The sequence below is a fragment of the Coregonus clupeaformis genome, chromosome 9, assembly GCF_020615455.1.
Source record: "Coregonus clupeaformis isolate EN_2021a chromosome 9, ASM2061545v1, whole genome shotgun sequence".
NCBI lineage: Eukaryota > Metazoa > Chordata > Actinopteri > Salmoniformes > Salmonidae > Coregonus > Coregonus clupeaformis.
In genome coordinates this window covers 27,927,160-27,947,541 of record NC_059200.1, presented here as the reverse complement: position 1 = coordinate 27,947,541, position 20,382 = coordinate 27,927,160, and the positions used below count along the sequence as shown (strand labels likewise).

Below are 20,382 nucleotides of genomic sequence, written 5' to 3'. Positions count from 1 at the left end.
GACAATTGCTTCGACCTCATGGCTTGGTTTTCGCTCTGACATGCACTGTCAACTGTGGGACCTTACATAGACAAGTGTGTACCTTTCCAAATCATGTCCAATCAATTTAATTTACCACAGGTGGACTCCAATCAAGTTGTAGACACATCTCAAGGAGGATCAATGGAAACAGGATGCAGCTGAGCTCAATTTCGAGACTCATAGCAAAGGGTCTGAATACTTATATATAAAAAAATATATACCTTATTTACATATACACACACACATATATATACACATACACACACATACATACACACACTGCTCAAAAAAATAAAGGGAACACTAAAATAACACATCCTAGATCTGAATGAATTAAATAATCTTATTAAATACTTTTTTCTTTACATAGTTGAATGTGCTGACAACAAAATCACACAAAAATGATCAATGGAAATCAAATGTATCAACCCATGGAGGTCTGGATTTGGAGTCACCCTCAAAATTAGTGGAAAACCACACTACAGGCTGATCCAACTTTGATGTAATGTCCTTAAAACAAGTCAAAATGAGGCTCAGTAGTGTGTGTGGCCTCCACGTGCCTGTATGACCTCCCTACAACGCCTGGGCATACTCCTGATGAGGTGGCGGATGGTCTCCTGAGGGATCTCCTCCCAGACCTGGACTAAAGCATGGATGGAGCGAGACATGATGTCCCAGATGTGTTCAATTGGATTCAAGTCTGGGGAACAGGCGGGCCAGTCCATAGCATCAATGACTTCCTCTTGCAGGAACTGCTGACACACTCCAGCCACATGAGGTCTAGCATTGTCTTGCATTAGGAGGAACCCAGGGCCAACTGCACCAGCATATGGTCTCACAAGGGGTCTGAGGATCTCATCTCGATGCCAAACGTCCTGCACGGTGTTGGGCTGTAAGCACAACCCCCACCTGTGGACGTCGGGCCCTCATACCACCCTCATGGAGTCTGTTTCTGACCGTTTGAGCAGACACATGCACATTTTGCAGGGCTCTGGCAGTGCTCCTCCTGCTCCTCCTTGCACAAAGGCGGAGGTAGCAGTCCTGCTGCTGGGTTGTTGCCCTCCTACGGCCTCCTCCACATCTCCTAATGTACTGGCCTGTCTCCTGGTAGCGCCTCCATGCTCTGGACACTACGCTGACAGACACAGCAAACCTTCTTGCCACAGCTCGCATTGATGTGCCATCCTGGATGAGCTGCACTACCTGAGCCACTTGTGTGGGTTGTAGACTCCGTCTCATGCTACCACTAGAGTGAAAGCACCGCCAGCATTCAAAAGTGACCAAAACATCAGCCAGGAAGCATAGGAACTGAGAAGTGGTCTGTGGTCACCACCTGCAAAACCAGTCCTTTATTGGGGGTGTCTTGCTAATTGCCTATAATTTCCACCTGTTGTCTATTCCATTTGCACAACAGCATGTGAAATGTATTGTCAATCAGTGTTGTTTCCTAAGTGGACAGTTTGATTTCACAGAAGTGTGATTGAGTTACATTGTGTTGTTTAAGTGTTCCCTTAATTTTTTTTAGCAGTATGTATATTATATATATATATATATATACACACACACACACATTTGCAAACATTCCTAAAAACCTGTTTTTGCTTTGTCATTATCGGGGTATTGTGTGAAGATTGATGAGGGAAATGTTTTATTTAATCCATTTTAGAATAAGGCTGTCACGTAACAAAATGTGGAAAAAGGGAAGGGGTCTGAATACTTTCCGAATGCACTGTAAATGTCAGATATTGTGAAACCATGAACTTGTGCGTTAGTGCGTTTACTGTAAAGGTTTACAATTAATTTGGCCTATCTTCCCAACCAGTTTCTGTGCTAGTAGGAGGAATGCATTAGCTAATGCTACAAATTATGTCCTTACACACATAGCTAGCTAGCTAGCTACTGAATGAAGGCAGACATGCTACCTGCGGATTAAACTATAATGTATTGCTCTGTATGCTGATCAAGCAGAGTTCATAGACACAATGAGTGTCCTTTCCACACTGCAAGATTCAACCTGTGTGTGACCTCACATTTTTTCAGAATAACTAACGTGGGTCATTTAAAAACTCTAGCTAGCTACTGAAATACATACCACGTCAGCAATATGATTCGCCTGGCAGACTTAGCCAAAACCGTCTACTGACTATTGTTGTTGTTGTTGTTGTCCAGTTATCTATCGAACTAGTCCAGCCAGATATCATCGGTCTAACGTTAGCTAACTAGGTCTCTTTTGATGTGATTGACAGTTTTATTACATGTACGTTACATCGGCAGTTCTTTTAGTTTATATTGCCAATATAATTATGCAAAAATCCGTGCATAGCTAGCTCACGAGCCAACAAAAGCGAATGACGAACCGAATCAAATTCATTCAATGCAGCAGCACCAATTTGCCATCTGGGTGATGATAATTAGCAAATAGTGATTATTTGCTGTGTAAAATGCATGGCATTATTTGTAGTTTTCGCCTCAAAATACTGTACATTAGCTTGACAGATAGCGAGCCATCTGTTCAGAACGGATTTAGAGCAGTTGCCGACCATCACTTCCTTTTTTTTTGTTGAATGAAAGGACTCGGCTGCAAAACTAGCAGAGCTAACGCGAATACTAACAAGAAAAACAATGCTTTTTTTGCATCAAACTGGAGGCCATCAAGTCTTTCACTTTCCCCAACACAGCTGTTTGTGTGTGAAAATAAACCAACAGGTCTAAAAGCAAACTTTCTTTAAATAACACAACTGACCTTTGCAGACTGTCTTGATTTTGTACAGCACAGCCGAACTTTCTCTCCAACCGGAAGAAATTACATGAATTGGGACAGCACAGGATACACAGCATATTACCTATGCTAGACATTTAAGCGTTTTTGAGGCAGTCACCATAATGATCAATAGAAGGATTTGCTCCATACTTATTTGTCAAAGTGATGCTCAAGAATAAAAAGTTGAATTGTGGGTTTATCTTTTTTGATCATATTGGGAACATAATCAATGTAGCAATCAAATCATGGTTGCATGAACATATAACATGAAATAAGATGTGTATTTTCTTATCTTGAGAGTGAGTAATTAAATAATGAGACAAAAATATGGATGTTTGTATTTCTGACGTCTGTGGCTGTTTGGTGTAAGATGTTAATGTCTACAGCAGATGGTACTGTTGGACACTTTTAAGTAGGCCAAGCCCTCCAAACTGGGCCAGTAATTTGCTCATGTGGAGGCTGCAAGAGTGGAAATTTACGATTTGAATGGGAGACATGAAATGCAAATGAATTTAATATGCCAAAATGTAGAAGCCTGCAGTTTCTCTCCATCTACATTGTTTTATTGCATTGGAAATATATACACTGAGCGTACAAAACATTAAGGACTCCTGCTCTTTCCATGACATAGACTGACCAAGGTGAATTCAGGTGAAAGCTATGATCCCTTATTGATGTAACTTGTTAAATCCCTTACTACAGGAATCCTGCAGGAAAACTAATGTTTTTTTGGTGTGTTTTTTTTCTCTTCATACTGGCCCCCCGTGGGAATTGAACCCACAACCCTGGCGTTGCAAACGCCATGCTCTACCAACTGAGCTACATCCCTGCCGGCCATTCCCTCCCCTACCCTGGACGACACTGGGCCAATTGTGCGCCGCCCCATGGGTCTCCCGGTCGCGGCCGGCTACGACAGAGCCTGAATATCCCAAAGGATTTTGGGGGCCACTTCCCTGTGGGACAATTTCTGCAGGACTCCTGCAGGGTCCAGCAGGAAACCTGCAGGTAGTCCTTAAGGAGAAAAATCCTGCATGAATCCTGCAGATAGTCCTAAAATAAATCCTACAGTAAAATGGCCCCAAAATCCTGTGGGATATCTTGTAGGTAGGATTCCACAAGATTTTCAGGGCCATTTTCCTGTAGGACAACCTGCAGGATCCCTTCCTCATCCTTCATAGAGAATTTACTGTAAGACAATACACGTTTTCAAAAGAATGTACAGAAAGCACAATATATCAGATTCCATGGCAATTGTATTATTCAATGCAGCAACAAAGGATGAGTTTGATTGTCCATTTCAGCTCCAGCGCTGCACAAAATATGATTCCTAGGAGAATCACCTGCATGGCTGTCCTGTTGTTCATAGGCTTGGTCTTAACTGGTGAGGAGAGAGATAAGAGGGGCAGAGTTCATAGGACGTAATGGCAGAAACTCTGTGTGTGTGAATGCGAGGCTCCGTTTTAACTGGGTAGGAAAGCGGAGAAATGAGAGGGACAGAGGACGCAGTATACAGTTGTCGTGGAAATTCACCACTAAGGACTCAAACTCAATGTAAATGAATCAGTCTTTATTATCACGGCCAGAGAGGTTCACAAACTCAATCCAAGCTTGATGAAAACTCTGAAAAGGGCGTTCCCTTTCAGTCCTTATATACTTATAGACTATGGGAGGGGCACAGTACTACTTCTAAACCATGCAAATGGCCTCATTGTGACAACAATACAAAGCTCAGGTGTTGTGTCGTGCCCTATCACTGCCCATCATGTGGTTGCCTCCCTGGGGAAATGCCATGTCTTGTGAAGAGTGGATCAGTGTTCATGAAATTGTCAGTCAAAAAACAACTAGAGGAAAAGTTATCAGACCCCAAATTCTGCGAAGCATTAGAATATAAGTGTTCTAGGTCCAAAATCAGCCCAGATATAGAGTATAGATTACATTTATGATGGTGTGCGATACAAGTCAATAGACACCCTTAAAGACACTGATTTGTTAATTAATTAACCTTTCACTCTCATGGAATGTGAATGGCGTTTCAATATTCAAGTCCTCTCCCTTTCACATCTGGCCCCTAGAAGTTACAGTTAATGAACTTCCCCCAATCCTAATAGAGAACCACATCATTCTTGGGGTTCTGTGGTTTGGGCCAAAGAGCCCAGAAATGAATTATTTCCTTTATGGCTGAGTGTGTTTCACTTGAGGGTGAGGGCTTGACATCCCAGTTGAGAGGGACACCCACAAATGTACAGGTGTACAGTTTACTATGTATTTGTGATTCCCCTGATCAGTGCAACGTACAGAATATCAAACAATTCAATGGTGAACATGGGTGCAACTGGTGCTATCACAAAGGAGAAGTGTTAGAAAAGGGAAATGGGTTCACTACAGTGTATCCGCTTGAGAGTCAGCGAACATTATACATCGTGTTAAGGGCCCATCTCCTTTAATGTTCCCTACCATTTTCAACATTATTGCAGGGTTTACTTGGCATATATTGGCAAATGACTACACTGTGGTTTGAGTCCAAATATCACCCTGAGTCCTGGTACATTGGAAGAGAAATAGAGCGCATTAACAAAAGATTGCTTGCCATAAAACCATCTGTAAATGTGACAAAACCAGCACGCTCAATTGATTTACTCAAATATTAGAAAACCACAGAGTTCCGACACGTCCTGCTGTTCTATAGCTTCCCCTGTTTAAATTAGATTTTACCCAGACAGTACTTACACAGTTCCCCTCGCCACTTGTTTTTACCCCGTTTTGAGTTTTTCAGAAGTCAACTATATATATACAGTGGGGAAAAAAAGTATTTAGTCACTCTACCACCAATTGTGCAAGTTCTCCCACTTAAAAAGATGAGGGAGGCCTGTAATTTTCATCATAGGTACACGTCAACTATGACAGACAAATTGAGATTTTTTTTTCCAGAAAATCATATTGTAGGATTTTTTATGAATTTATTTGCAAATTATGGTGGAAAATAAGTATTTGGTCACCTACAAACAAGCAAGATTTCTGGCTCTCACAGACCTGTAACTTCTTCTTTAAGAGGCTCCTCTGTCCTCCACTCGTTACCTGTATTAATGGCACCTGTTTGAACTTGTTATCAGTATAAAAGACACCTGTCCACAACCTCAAACAGTCACACTCCAAACTCCACTATGGCCAAGACCAAAGAGCTGTCAAAGGACACCAGAAACAAAATTGTAGACCTGCATCAGGCTGGGAAGACTGAATCTGCAATAGGTAAGCAGCTTGGTTTGAAGAAATCAACTGTGGGAGCAATTATTAGGAAATGGAAGACATACAAGACCACTGATAATCTCCCTCGATCTGGGGCTCCACGCAAGATCTCACCCTGTGGGGTCAAAATGATCACAAGAACGGTGAGCAAAAATCCCAGAACCACACAGGGGGACCTAGTGAATGACCTGCAGAGAGCTGGGACCAAAGTAACAAAGCCTAACATCAGTAACACACTACGCCGCCAGGGACTCAAATTCTGCAGTGCCAGACGTGTCCCCCTGCTTAAGCCAGTACATATCCAGGCCCGTCTGAAGTTTGCTAGAGTGCATTTGGATGATCCAGAAGAGGATTGGGAGAATGTCATATGGTCAGATGAAACCAAAATATAACTTTTTGGTAAAAACTCAACTCGTCGTGTTTGGAGGACAAAGAATGCTGAGTTGCATCCAAAGAACACCATACCTACTGTGAAGCATGGGGGTGGAAACATCATGCTTTGGGGCTGTTTTTCTGCAAAGGGACCAGGACGACTGATCCATGTAAAGGAAAGAATGAATGGGGCCATGTATCGTGAGATTTTGAGTGAAAACCTCCTTCCATCAGCAAGGGCATTGAAGATGAAATGTGGCTGGGTCTTTCAGCAAGACAATGATCCCAAACACACCGCCAGGGCAACGAAGGAGTGGCTTCGTAAGAAGCATTTCAAGGTCCTGGAGTGGCCTAGCCAGTCTCCAGATCTCAACCCCATAGAAAATCTTTGGAGGGAGTTGAAAGTCTGTGTTGCCCAGAAACAGCCCCAAAACATCACTGCTCTAGAGGATATCTGCATGGAGGAATGGGCCAAAATACCAGCAACAGTGTGTGAAAACCTTGTGAAGACTTACAGAAAACGTTTGACCTGTGTCATTGCCAACAAAGGGTATATAACAAAGTATTGAGAAACTTTTGTTATTGACCAAATACTTATTTTCCACCATAATTTGCAAATAAATTCATTAAAAATCCTACAATGTGATTTTCTGGATTTTGTTTTCTCAATTTGTCTGTAATAGTTGACGTGTACCTATGATGAAAATTACAGGCCTCTCTCATCTTTTTAAGTGGGAGAACTTGCACAATTGGTGGCTGACTAAATACTTTTTTTCCCCACTGTATATATATATTTTTTATAGACACGGTTACCTCTCATGACATTGATGTGGCTGAGATGTTCTTTCGAGAATTTGTTATTAGGTTTGAACAATTGTATGGGAAATGTTATGTCAGCTACAATGTCCACATACTATTGCATGCACCTACATCTGTCCTAAACTGGGGTCATTTGTGGGCTCAAAGTGCATTGATCTTTGAAAGTAGTAATGGCACTCAAGCAGTGGAGGCTGCTGAGGCGAGGACAGCTCATAATAATGGCTAGAATGGAGTCAATGGAATGGTATCAAACACATGAAAGACGTGGTTTCCAAGTGGTTGATACCATTCCATTGACTTCATTTCAGCCATTATTATGAGCCGTCCTCCCTTCAGTAGCCTCCACTGCACTCAAGGTGTACCAGGACAAATAGTGGAAATGTTCACTCTCTACCAACACATCCCGAGACTACTCACTAATACATTCAGCACATAATCAAACCAAGCTTTCAAAAGGTTTGTTGAAGAAATGTTAAGGGGCTACAAACTTGCCAACAAATGTGAAAAATAGTGTATTTTAAAGCACTGATCTGCCTTCTTAACAACATTATCAACAAAGCAGGTCCTACAGGCCTTAGTTTTGTCACACCTGGACTACTGTTCAGTCGTGTGGTTAGCTTCCAAAAAGAGGGACCTCTGAAAATTACAATTGGCTCAGAACAGGGCAGCACGGCTGCCCCTTAAATGTACATTGAGAGCTAACATGAATGATATGCATGTCAATCTCTCATGGCTCAAAGTGGAGGAGAGATTGACTTCATCACTACTTGTTTAGGTAAGAAGTGTTGACAAGTTGAATGCACCGAGCTTTCTGTTTAAACTACTAGCACACAGCTCGGACACCCATGCATACCCCACAAGACATGCCAACCAGAGGTCTCTTCACAATCCCCAAGTCCAGAACAGACTATGGGAGGTGCACAGTACTACATATAGCCATGACTACATGGAACTCTATTCCACCTCAGGTAACTGATGCAAGCAGTAGAATCAGATTTTAAAAACAGATAAAAATACACCTTATGGAACAGCGGCGACTGTGAAGAGACACACACAGGTACAGACACACGCATACACACACAAACACTAGCACATGCACTCTACACACACGTACATTGTAATATTGTTGTATGGTGCTATTATACATTTTGTATTGTAGATATGTAATGGTGTAATAATGTTATTTTGTTTTATGTGTAATGTATGTGGCTTAATGTGTTTGGACCCCATGAAGAATAAATGCTGCCTTGGCAACAGCTAATGGGGATCCCTAATAAATACAAATAAATACATTGACTGAACTGTGGGCCTACTGAAATCATTATAAATTGTGTTGGTATCTATCAAATAAAAGTAGCATACACTATATGAATTGCATTTGGACATTGCCATTTGTTGAAATGTCTGATATTGCACTATATTTCAAAATTCTATTTTCTCTGTTGTCACAACATGCTGTATCTCAAATCCTGTAGTTAACTTGAAATTGCTATATCCTGCAGGAATATCAAAATCCTGCAGGTTTTGGTCCTGCAAGATTCCTGCAGGAATGTATTTGGTCCTGCAAGAATATCAAAATCCTGCAGGTTTTGGTCCTGCAGGATACCTGCAGGTATGTTATTTGTACTGCAGGAATTGCCATGTCCTGCATGAATATCAAAATTCTAAAGGTTTTGGCCCTGCAGGATTCCTGCAGGAATGTACTTGGTTGTGCAGGATTTTCAAAATTTCTGCAGGACAAGTCATACTCCTACAAGAGACACCTGCACAATTCCTTCACAAAGGGTCAAATTCCTGCAGGATTCGTGTAGGATTTTTTGTAAGCTACTTTTTATAAACTACTTCATGATAAATTATGTCATAGACTACCAATTGCAAGAACAGATCACTCTGGAGTCAGATGTTAACAGAATGTGTAATTTAGCATAGTAAACACAAAAACTGTGTTTCAAGTGAGAATTCGGCAGGTCTGATCCCAAAAAAGAAAGGAAGTTCTTGCCTACTTCCCCCATATTTCTTTTTTTTTTACAGAAAATGTAGTGTGTAGTTCCAGTAGTTAGCTACACCGCTACATGGCAAAAAAAAAAAAAGTGCAACCACTGAAAACACTACCAAGATTTGAATTTAGTTCAACTATCACCAAGCTACTGCAAAATGTACTTAAATTACTATTATGTACTTCACTACTCCCCAACATGGTTGTTGGTCAGACATGGGTCTGGTGCCATAATATCAAATTCCCCAATAAGGTAATGACTGGAAAAATAGGTGTGTATAAATAAGTGTGTAAACAGATAATAACATATTACCTGATAGTTATTGCTTCTTTGAAGTTGAAATAGCCTATAGTCAAACTCAGCATGTCTGGGGTTGACACAAAGCTAGGAGCTCATATCAAAGATTATATGAATACTACTGTATGCGTCTTTGGTTTTTATTTATCATTACTTATAGTGGAGAGATGTTTCCTGATGTGTTTCTGTTTACCTGGCTCTTTGTTACAGTAGGAATGTGTGGTGACCAGGGCTTTTAGCAATTTCAACTTTATACGGATGCTGCCTTTAATTGTCTTGGCTCTTATCATTGATTCAAATCAGGAAAAAAATTATGTGAAACATATTCTTATATATTTATTTTCTCCGTCAGTACCAGGGGCACAAGTGTTTTCATGCAAACTAAGTATACTTGAACTCCTATATTATTATCTGTCTGTCACTGTAATGAATACTCAGGGAGAAAAAGGTGTAGATTCACGCGCAGAGCGTGACAGGTGTTTATTACGCCTTCGCAGAAGGCAGGAATCGGGGTCACAGGCAGGCAATGGTCATACACAGGTAGGCAAACAGGCAGGTGAAACAAAACTAGGACTGAAGGCTAAAACTGGTTCTCACAAACAAGCTAGGAAAAGGCTTAGTAGAGTCAAAACGAACAATACCTCACAAGGCACAAACAGAAAGAACTGAACTAAATAAGGAGCTGATGAGACCAGGTGAGTAACTAACACAGGTGAAATAAATGAACAAACATGAAAGACAGGGCTACGTTCAAGAACACAAAGAAACAGGGCTATGTACAAGAACACAAAGTGAACTAAGAAATCAAATACAGAACCTTACAGTCACTATATTAATTAAATTAAATTCAAAGGGCTTTATTGACATGGGAAACGTGTTTACATTGCCAAAGCAAGTGAAATAGATAATAAACAAAAGTGAAATAAACAATAAAAATTAACCGTAAACATTACACTCACAAATGTTCCAAAGGAATAGAGACATTTCAAATGCCATATTATGGCTATATACAGTACAGTGTTGTTACGATGTGCAAATAGTTAAAGTGCTATATCCCTGTTACTGAGAGGATGCGTGCTTACTCTCATTTCACAAGATCTGACATCTTCCTCTTTTCGGCTGATTTCTATCCTCCATGTTATCATGGAGTCTTAATTTGCATGGTGCAATGTGCTGAATAAAATATCTGTGAAGACATGCTTCAGACCTGTTCCTTCCTGCACCAAGTGTCCCAAAGGAGTATACAATGCAAAGGGGAGGGATCACTGCCGCTACCACGCTTTCCAACCAAGGTGCATTAATTGAGGAGCAAACGGAGGTAGAGATGAGATTCAGCAACACTTGGTTCTACTTTATTGCTAAAAGTAGAACCAACACGTTTCGGCGTTCTTCAGGGTTTATATGGACTTTAAACTGTTTAAAAGCCTCATTCCTTATTATTTCTGTATAAACCCTGAAGAAGGCCAAAAACCTTTTTATTTAATTCCATTTGTCCTCCAAGTGTTGCTGAATCTCATCTCTACCAAGGGAGCATACAGACAGACCAACACTGATATTCTGTGTAGCTCAGTTGGTAGAGGATGGTGCTTGCAATGACAGAGTTGTGGGTTCATTTCCCATGGGTGAACCAGTATGAAACAAATATACACACTCATTACTGTAACTTGCTCTGGATAAGAGTGTCCACTAAAATGTAAAAAAAAAAAAGAGATTGTGCTCAGATAATTGGAGGTATTTTGACATTATTGGTGTGTTGTTCAACCTCATTTGAAGTATACAGATGTAGGATCTTAATTTGATCCAGTTGGTTACCGTAGGAAAATAATCCTGCAGCAACAGGATATGTGAATCATTATGCGGATTATAATTAATGGACATTTTTGTAGAGGTGAATACATTTTTCATAAGGGAAAATCAAGACTGACATTTCTAATTACAGAGGGTTCTACAGTGGGGAAAAAAAGTATTTAGTCAGCCACCAATTGTGCAAGTTCTCCCACTTAAAAAGATGAGAGAGGCCTGTAATTTTCATCATAGGTACACGTCAACTATGACAGACAAATTGAGATTTTTTTTTCCAGAAAATCACATTGTAGGATTTTTTATGAATTTATTTGCAAATTATGGTGGAAAATAAGTATTTGGTCACCTACAAACAAGCAAGATTTCTGGCTCTCACAGACCTGTAACTTCTTCTTTAAGAGGCTCCTCTGTCCTCCACTCGTTATCTGTATTAATGGCACCTGTTTGAACTTGTTATCAGTATAAAAGACACCTGTCCACAACCTCAAACAGTCACACTCCAAACTCCACTATGGCCAAGACCAAAGAGCTGTCAAAGGACACCAGAAACAAAATTGTAGACCTGCACCAGGCTGGGAAGACTGAATCTGCAATAGGTAAGCAGCTTGGTTTGAAGAAATCAACTGTGGGAGCAATTATTAGGAAATGGAAGACATACAAGACCACTGATAATCTCCCTCGATCTGGGGCTCCACGCAAGATCTCACCCCGTGGGGTCAAAATGATCACAAGAACGGTGAGCAAAAATCCCAGAACCACACGGGGGGACCTAGTGAATGACCTGCAGAGAGCTGGGACCAAAGTAACAAAGCCTACCATCAGTAACACACTACGCCGCCAGGGACTCAAATCCTGCAGTGCCAGACGTGTCCCCTGCTTAAGCCAGTACATGTCCAGGCCCGTCTGAAGTTTGCTAGAGTGCATTTGGATGATCCAGAAGAGGATTGGGAGAATGTCAGATGAAACCAAAATATAACTTTTTGGTAAAAACTCAACTCGTTGTGTTTGGAGGACAAAGAATGCTGAGTTGCATCCAAAGAACACCATACCTACTGTGAAGCATGGGGGTGGAAACATCATGCTTTGGGGCTGTTTTTCTGCAAAGGGACCAGGACGACTGATCCGTGTAAAGGAAAGAATGAATGGGGCCATGTATCTTGAGATTTTGAGTGAAAACCTCCTTCCATCAGCAAGGGCATTGAAGATGAAACGTGGCTGGGTCTTTCAGCATGACAATGATCCCAAACACACCGCCCGGGCAACGAAGGAGTGGCTTCGTAAGAAGCATTTCAAGGTCCTGGAGTGGCCTAGCCAGTCTCCAGATCTCAACCCCATAGAAAATCTTTGGAGGGAGTTGAAAGTCCGTGACCTGTGTCATTGCCAACAAAGGGTGTATAACAAAGTATTGAGAAACTTTTGTTATTGACCAAATACTTATTTTCCACCATAATTTGCAAATAAATTCATAAAAAATCCTACAATGTGATTTTCTGGATATTTTTTTCTCATTTTGTCTGTCATAGTTGACGTGTACCTATGATGAAAATTACAGGCCTCTCTCATCTTTTTAAGTGGGAGAACTTGCACAATTGGTGGCTGACTAAATACTTTTTTCCCCCACTGTTTATGGAACTCAAAAGGGTTCTACCTGGAACCAAAAAGGGTTTTCCTGGACAAATGGACAGTCAAAGAACCCTTTTGGAACACCTTTTTTCTAAGAGTGTAAGGTCATGACTTTCATTGAGCAGATGGTCTCACTCTGTCTCTCTTCCTTTCAGTTGGAAAAAGCTGAACTTAAAACTGACGTGCAACATCTGAAAGTCCTGCCAATTTAACATCAGTCAAGTAGAAGTGATAACACCCCTTTAAAGATTGAGCATGGAAAGGATTTTATCAGCTATAGTCTGGACAACAACTACTTTGGTGTATGGTGTGAGCGTCAAACCTCAAACCTCAAAACTCATGAGTGGGATGGTGAATTTGTAAAAACAATACATTCATGAGCAAGTTTACCTTTCAAAAAATAAATCAACATGGGATTAAGCTACCTGTTACTGTTTATCACCTATAAAGTCAGCACTTGAATATCTGACAGATGCTGGGATCAAAACTGTAAAATAAAGCCATTCTCTAAATCTCAGCAATAATGTAAGTCATATTCTATTCATAGCCTTCTCTCTCCCCCAGCTTGGGTCTGCTGTGTTGGGATCTTGTCCTCTCATGGAGACCAGGCGCTGCTGGGTGTATTGTGTATTAATGGGCCCCAGATGTGGCAGCCTTTAAGGCATGGAGCACCAAATAAGCCTTGTGTCTGTCTCTCAAACGTCTCTGGATCGCAATACAAACCCAAGTATGTTTGTTCACGACCATGGAAGAAAATGTGTGTTCCTGTGCACTGCATGATGTTTACATTTACTGTTCTACTTGTCAATAAATATATCCCATGTTTAATTTAGATGTACAATACAGATGAATGCTTGTTTTGTTCCTGCACTGTTTTTATGTTGGAATCTGTAAAAGCTCAGGTTTCAGTACCCCCTCTGCTCTCACACTCTCTTCTTCTCTCCTCCACTCTGTTATTCTGTAACTCCACATCGCACACATTGAAGGCAGTCTCAGTCTGAAGAGGAGCTCCCACCAAGCATGCTGCTTAAGAGGGTATGCTTTGAAGTTGAAGAAATTCCAGGAGTTTCCTGTAACAATGTTGGAGTATAATGTGAACCAGGAGCCGTGGAGTATTCCTCCTTATCCCCAGTCAAGCCAATCTGCTTGGGAGAGACATCATCACTTCAGCTGTCTGCTGCGTCTGCTTCAAGGCATTTTCCCTGTGGATTATAAAGTGACCACCACCCCACCGAGGATGTCTAGGTTGCTCTGTGCTCTGCTTGTCCTTATGTCTCTGTGGAGTCACAGCCTAGAGGTGTCTGCCGCACGGCCAGGGAAGGGAAGACATAAGACCAGACCCCAGTATGAAGAACCTGCTGGTCTCCTGGCTCCGGAGGATGATCATGGCGGAGCGGGAGACCAGCACAGTCCTGCAACAAGCCTTGACCCAGAACAGGAATTCCTGGCTGATTTTGCAGGTAAGAAACGTTTGTGGGTAATCACGGCCCCGTCACACAGCGACAACTACCTCCGCATGATGGAGAAACAGATCCAGGACATGGAGCAGGAGGGGCTGAACTGCCGCCTGGCTGAGAGGGACACCTTCATCGTCACCATCATCCAGAACGCCATGATGGAAGGCAGGATCCAGAAGACCACCTTCCAAGGAGAGGCCACAATGGAGAGCATCGACTCAGACATGGTCACCAAGCTGCTGCATTACCTCGAGCTGGGGGATCAAGGCTTCTCCATGCTAGTCATGAAGAAGAACCTGAGAGTGAGTGAGCGGTTCCCCTACCCTGTCCGTGTGGAGGCCATCCTGGAGGTCATTGATCAGTTCCCTTTGCGCAAGCTGGAAAAACTCACCAGGAAGGGCTCCCCTCTGAAATGTAAAATCACCAAGAAGAGGCTGATGAAGAAAAAGATTCCTGTGAAAAATAAGGTGTTCAGTCCCCATATGCAGGGAAACGTTACCTCTGTCACCCAGAGGAAGACCGTGGCCAAGAAGGCTGCACTAAAGAACAAAATTCAGGACATTCTCAGCGGTCGCTCCAGGTTCGTCATTCGAAAGACGACCACTGATTCAAAAGGAACACAAGTATTCATCGCAGGGAAGGCAAACTCCAAAGCTGCAGGAAAGGACAACCAAAAGAAGAATGGAAATGTTTTTACAGAAATAAACACATATCCTTCTACTGTGGAGATAAAAGAAAAACACACTGTAGCCAACTCTAATGTTAATAAACCAGAGAACGTTGGCGGGGGAGAAGAATCCTTAGAGAAAAACAAATCCCCCAAAAAAGGCAAGGGAAAGAAAGATGGTAAGAAGGGGAAAGGGAGAGGGAGAGGGAAGAAATCCCACAGAGAAGTGAATGAGAACGATAAGAAAGCACTGATGGACTTTGTAGAGCATTTGAAGGGGAAGAGAAGACTTATGGTAAGTGCTTTTATAGGTAACTTTTAAGTGTATCAATCAATCTGTTTGTTTGTTTGTGATAGATGTGTTCGTTCATTTGTGATCCAGGTGATAGCCACGCCCACTGTCAGCACACCTCAGTATGTCCAGCAGAGGGAGGAGAACGAGCTTCATTTCTGTGACCTCGCCCTAAGAAAAGTTACTATGGCAACCATCCTGAGCTCAGGGCCCAATACCACCCTCACCCTCACCCTGCACAACTACCAACTTGGTACTACTATGTGTGTGTCTGTGTCTACTGACTCCATCTCCCTTAGATAGATCCTACATTGATCCTAAATAATTTTATCTTCAGGATTATAGTGTCATTATAGTATTAAAGAGATTATCCGGTACTGTTGTATACTTTTTAGCCAGTAGTTCTGAAAGTAGCCCTCACGAGCCAAAAATGATCCTAGAAAATTACGTAATACATCACATATGTGCAGATATGTGCACCACATCATTGCTCTCTCTCTCTCTCTCGCTCTACTGTGTGTGCATTTTGCTAGCTGTCACCCAAATGGCGAGGGGCTGAAGCTCATTGCCTAGAACTTGAATTGCTAGGGGGCTGGCCCACATGGGGGAAAATGTAGGGAAAATGGTGTAGCACAGCTTCCAGATAAACAGTCGCTTTCAAACTAGGGATTTTGTAGCTAATTGAGGTAGGACAGCAATAGTGTTCATAGATTATGAATGTATGAACTACACATTGACACATCCAGCCCAAAGTGGGAGGTTAAAAAAATACATGATAGTCACCAAAGTTGCGGATCATGTCTTTAACAAAAAATCTGGTTCCTCTTTGGGCTTTCATACAGTAAAACTCTGTATTTCTATATTTATTCCAGATTCTGAGCCGCCATTCACCTCACTACCAGAGAAGTTCACTGACCCAGATCTCATCTCTCAACTGATGAAGCAGTATGGGATGTCCTCCAAGGTTTTCTCCATGACTATGACTGACTATGACCTGAAGCCCAATGTAAGCAGATCACTTTCCTCAGAAAAGTGTATTAATTATCTTGTACTTATTAATGTGTCAATTATACATGCAGTATATGGTATTTGTCTCCTAATTGTTTATATCCCTTTTAGAAGGTATTTGATGTACCTCCACCCTCATCTGCGCTGATGGAATATGTTGACACCTTTCCATCGCGACGATCTGAAATGGGGAGAGAGAGAAAAACTCCACTGGCCTGCTCCAAATCCCAAGAACAGGGCGGGGCACTGCTGAGGTATGTGATTAAGTCTACACAGTATCTGTAATGATGCCATAGTACTTAAATACTGTAAAGCTGCTATAAAGCATTATAATGCCTGCCAGCAGGTAGCCTAGCGGTTAAGAGCGTTGGGCCAGTAACCGAAAGGTCACTGGTTTGAATCCCTGAGCCGACTAGGTGAAAAATGTGCCCTAGAGCAAGGCACTTAACCCTAATTGCTCTGGATTCAATTGTCTGCTAAAATGTAAATAATGTGGTTATAGTGCTTTACAATGCAGGGTACAGATAATAATAGAGCCATTTATCTCCACCAGGTTCATGTCTAAAAGGAGACTGCTGATCATCTCTACTCCATCTGAGGACGACTACTCCTTCCAACAACAGCTCCAGGGGCTGAGAGGACAGGCCTGTCATATGGGTCAGTATTAGGCCCCCTGTTAAACATCTCCAACATTATGAATTATTGTGGGTTAACCTCAGCAACATTATGCTATTATCACAATAGTTCTCACTCATGAGTAATGGAAGAATAATGACTAAATACTTCAATTCCATTGTTTGTCTTTCCAACAGGCATCCGTCATTTTGCCTTGTTGAAGTTGATCGGAACAGGACCAACAGTCTCAGGCTCTGTGGAACTGTTTCCACTCAATGGTGAGTTTGTTTGTTTTCTCTAAGATAATACTGTGTACTGACATAATGTCAACAGATAATGTCAACATGTCACACATTCTGTGTTGATGGGCAGGAAATGGAATCCAACTCTCTTTGAATGATCTAACCATTCCTATACACAGACCTTCGCCAAGAGATATGCTACAGAAAAATAATATGTCTATTTCCTTCTGTCATGTCCCACACTGATTCGATTCCTACTCTGACACATTATCACTCTAATATATCTACTCTGGGTTGTTAATTTGACCTGTTCTGTCGTTTCTTGATTTCTTGTTTGGATGTTTTATTATGTGTGTATTTGTATTGTATTTGATAGACATTCTACATCACTGTTGGAGCTAGTACAATAAGCATTTAGCTGCACCTGCTATAACACCTTCACATCTTTGTACGTGACCAATCAACTTTGAGTTGATTTATTAACAGTCAAATGGTGATGGAAATAATGGGGAAATAGCATGACAAACACCTTTCCTTTATCCTTGACAGGAAAGAGCCAAACAGAGAACGAGCCTTTGTCACGGGACGTGGTCAATGGTCTCCAGGACCAGCTGAAGATCAACCGGGAGTACTTCAGTATGCTGGTGGTTGGGAAGGACGGGGACGTGAAAGCCTGGTTCCCCTCGCCCATGTGGTCTCTGGCCAATATCTATGACCTGGTGGACTCCATGGAGCTGCGGCAGCAAGAAGAGAAGCTGCAGAGGACTTTAGGTCTTCACTGCCCTGAGGACACTGGCAGTAGTTACCAAGGTTATGATGAGGAAGCAGATGAGAGCTACCTTTACCACAGGTCAGAGGAGTAAAAGAGAGAAAACAGCCAAAAGGCCTCAAAGACCCCATGGCAGCCAGCTCAAATTAATGTTAAATGGTTGTGGGGAAAAGTTTGACATAATAACAGGTAGAAGCTTAACCATTAAAGGCTTTTTATTTGAAATGTCTTCGCAAACTAGATCCATTTATCAGAGGCGTAGCATTTGTACTTTGAAATGGCCAACATTACATAAAATGATCTACAATTGAAGGGTTTCATTCCAAAACGCTGTATATCCATTTTCATAAATGTTGGCAAATTAGCTTTTATTGTTTAAAGAACTTATGAAAGAGATTGGTGTGTGTTTTCAATATCATGGGGTTGTTCAATGACAGACATAAACTTGATGGTTTCATTTCAGAGAGATAAATAATCATGTTTTTTTTTACAAAAAACGCTATATACTCGCCTTACTCTCAGAGAAATAAGTAGTACTGCTAGGTTTTACACAGTCAAATGTAACAAATAACTACATTTGTAATAAAGAACAGTACAATTGATACGTTTGTGACATCATTATTTGAAAAAATGTTGTTACAAATAATTCACCACAGTAATATGAGATCTGTATGTAAAACATTTACATTTGACATTTTAGTCATTTAGCAGATGGTCTTATCCAGAGTGACTTACAGTAAGTGTATTCATCTTAAGATAGCTAGGTGAGACAACCACATATCACAGTCAGATATACAGGACACAAACATTCCATTCCAGCTAAACAATTAATATATAGTGTTTTGCCCCAGCCCCAGCCCCAGCCCCAGCCCCAGCCCCAGCCCCTCCCCCAAAATAAATCTAAATTCTATAAATAAAAATCAGAGAACAGTAATATTTTACACATACATGAAGGTACCCATAAGCAATCATTGCTGATTAAAAAACAAGAAATTGATGGATATAGCTCTTCAATAAACTCTTCAAATACTTAACGTGTTTCTTGAAATTAAAGGTTCGTTTTTATAATTGTGACGTTGACATCTGGTTTCTTTCAGAATTGGACAGCTGTAAAAAAGAAAGTCATGAAAAACTATGCCTGAAGGTGTGCTTCAAAAACTCCCCTATTTGGCCACATCAATCACACGTCTACATTGTCATGGAAAATAACTCCAACTCTTACAGTTTGTTATAGACTTGTAGACTAATGTTAATATCCAGGTAGTAGAATATAAATTGGTTTGACAACAGAAGGTCAGGTGATTAGTTGTAGGCTAATAGTTATCTGTGTTTCATGCTAACCTACAGATGTAGGATCTTAATTTAATCACCCTGTTGCAGGTGAACTTTCCTGCAATGCAGGAAATGCACAACTTATAATGTATTCAAGGTTTTAAAAGGCTTCTGAAGTTTGTCATTTCCACTTTGAAATTTCAGACTTGATTTTCCATTGTGAAAAATGTATCAACCCCAACAAAAATGTCCATTAATTATAAACATAATAATTTCCTGTTGCTTCAGGAATATTTTCCTGCTGTAGCAAACTGGCTCAAATTAAGATCCTACATCTGTAAACATAGAATAGGAATAAGATGGGTCTAAAGAATGTGGTTGTACAGTATTTGACCTGGCTTTTGGGCTGTTGTCTTTCATGCTGGGCCTCGGAGCAATTAAAGTAGGATTTGTGGGGGGAGAAAACATATGTTCATCAGCTTTGAACTGGATGCTGATAACTAGGTGCAGCACATAGTAAAAAAGAAAGTTACAGCACACCGGGAAAATTTTGCAGTAAAAAACTGTCAAAGACAGACCTTCCTCCATCTTTCCATTATTTCAGTTTGGACTAATAAGTTGTTAATTTCAGATCAATCTATTTCACTGAAGATCTTGGATAGGTCGTATCTAAAATTTCACACAGCATTCATCCAGACACTTTTCATTTCATTCCCACAGTCTCTCTCAACAATAAACAACAACAACATTAATCCTTCAATTACATATTTGCGAGCCCTCAAGTTTGATTGCATTTGCCAGTGGACTTTCTGTCTTTGTGTCTCTAACCCCCCCCTAACCCCCCCCTCAAATAATAAAGTCAATTTTATTACAGGGTTTTGTATACTAGTCCATGACGTATGTCCAGAGGAGGAGAGAGGCCGTATTTCACATGACAAACATTACAGTAGACGTGTGACACTGGTGGTTCAGTGGAGATGGAAAGAGCAGTGGGGCTGCTTGGAATAGGCAAATACAGTAGATGGAGAGAGATAAGGCTGCCATACTTATGACTCAACAGGAGTCACTCTGCAGAGAGGGGAAGTAGTTAAAAGCACACAGACACTGAGGTCACAAATGCTTAC

The 20,382-nt window shown here is 41.2% G+C and overlaps 2 protein-coding genes across 4 annotated transcripts in view; one reads left to right on the top strand and one right to left on the bottom strand.

Moving 5' to 3' along the window:
• nnt (nicotinamide nucleotide transhydrogenase) overlaps positions 1 to 2,847 on the bottom strand; it is a 55,677-nt gene extending 52,830 nt beyond the window's left edge. Inside the window, exon 1 of one of the 2 annotated variants that reach the window (XM_041886294.2) lies at positions 2,765 to 2,847. The gene's annotated coding sequence lies outside the window, so the exon portion shown is untranslated. Of the gene's footprint in view, positions 1 to 2,113; positions 2,277 to 2,764 lie in introns of those variants that run through there. The other variant, XM_041886295.2, reaches the window with a different exon arrangement.
• A 10,994-nt stretch (positions 2,848 to 13,841) lies between these two features.
• On the top strand, positions 13,842 to 18,421 carry ccdc80l2 (coiled-coil domain containing 80 like 2). Of its 2 annotated transcripts, none has more exons than XM_041886293.2 (7): positions 13,842 to 15,355; positions 15,443 to 15,605; positions 16,225 to 16,358; positions 16,475 to 16,614; positions 16,914 to 17,017; positions 17,173 to 17,253; positions 17,767 to 18,421. In XM_041886293.2, exons 1-7 carry the CDS (start codon positions 14,015 to 14,017, stop codon positions 18,078 to 18,080), a joined length of 2,277 nt encoding a protein of 758 aa, XP_041742227.1. In that variant the 5' UTR covers positions 13,842 to 14,014; the 3' UTR covers positions 18,081 to 18,421. The 2 variants fall into 2 exon arrangements, with proteins under 2 accessions (XP_041742227.1, XP_041742226.1); XM_041886292.2 differs by having other exon boundaries at positions 13,877 to 15,355; positions 16,472 to 16,614.
• The last annotated feature ends 1,961 nt before the right edge of the window (positions 18,422 to 20,382 follow it).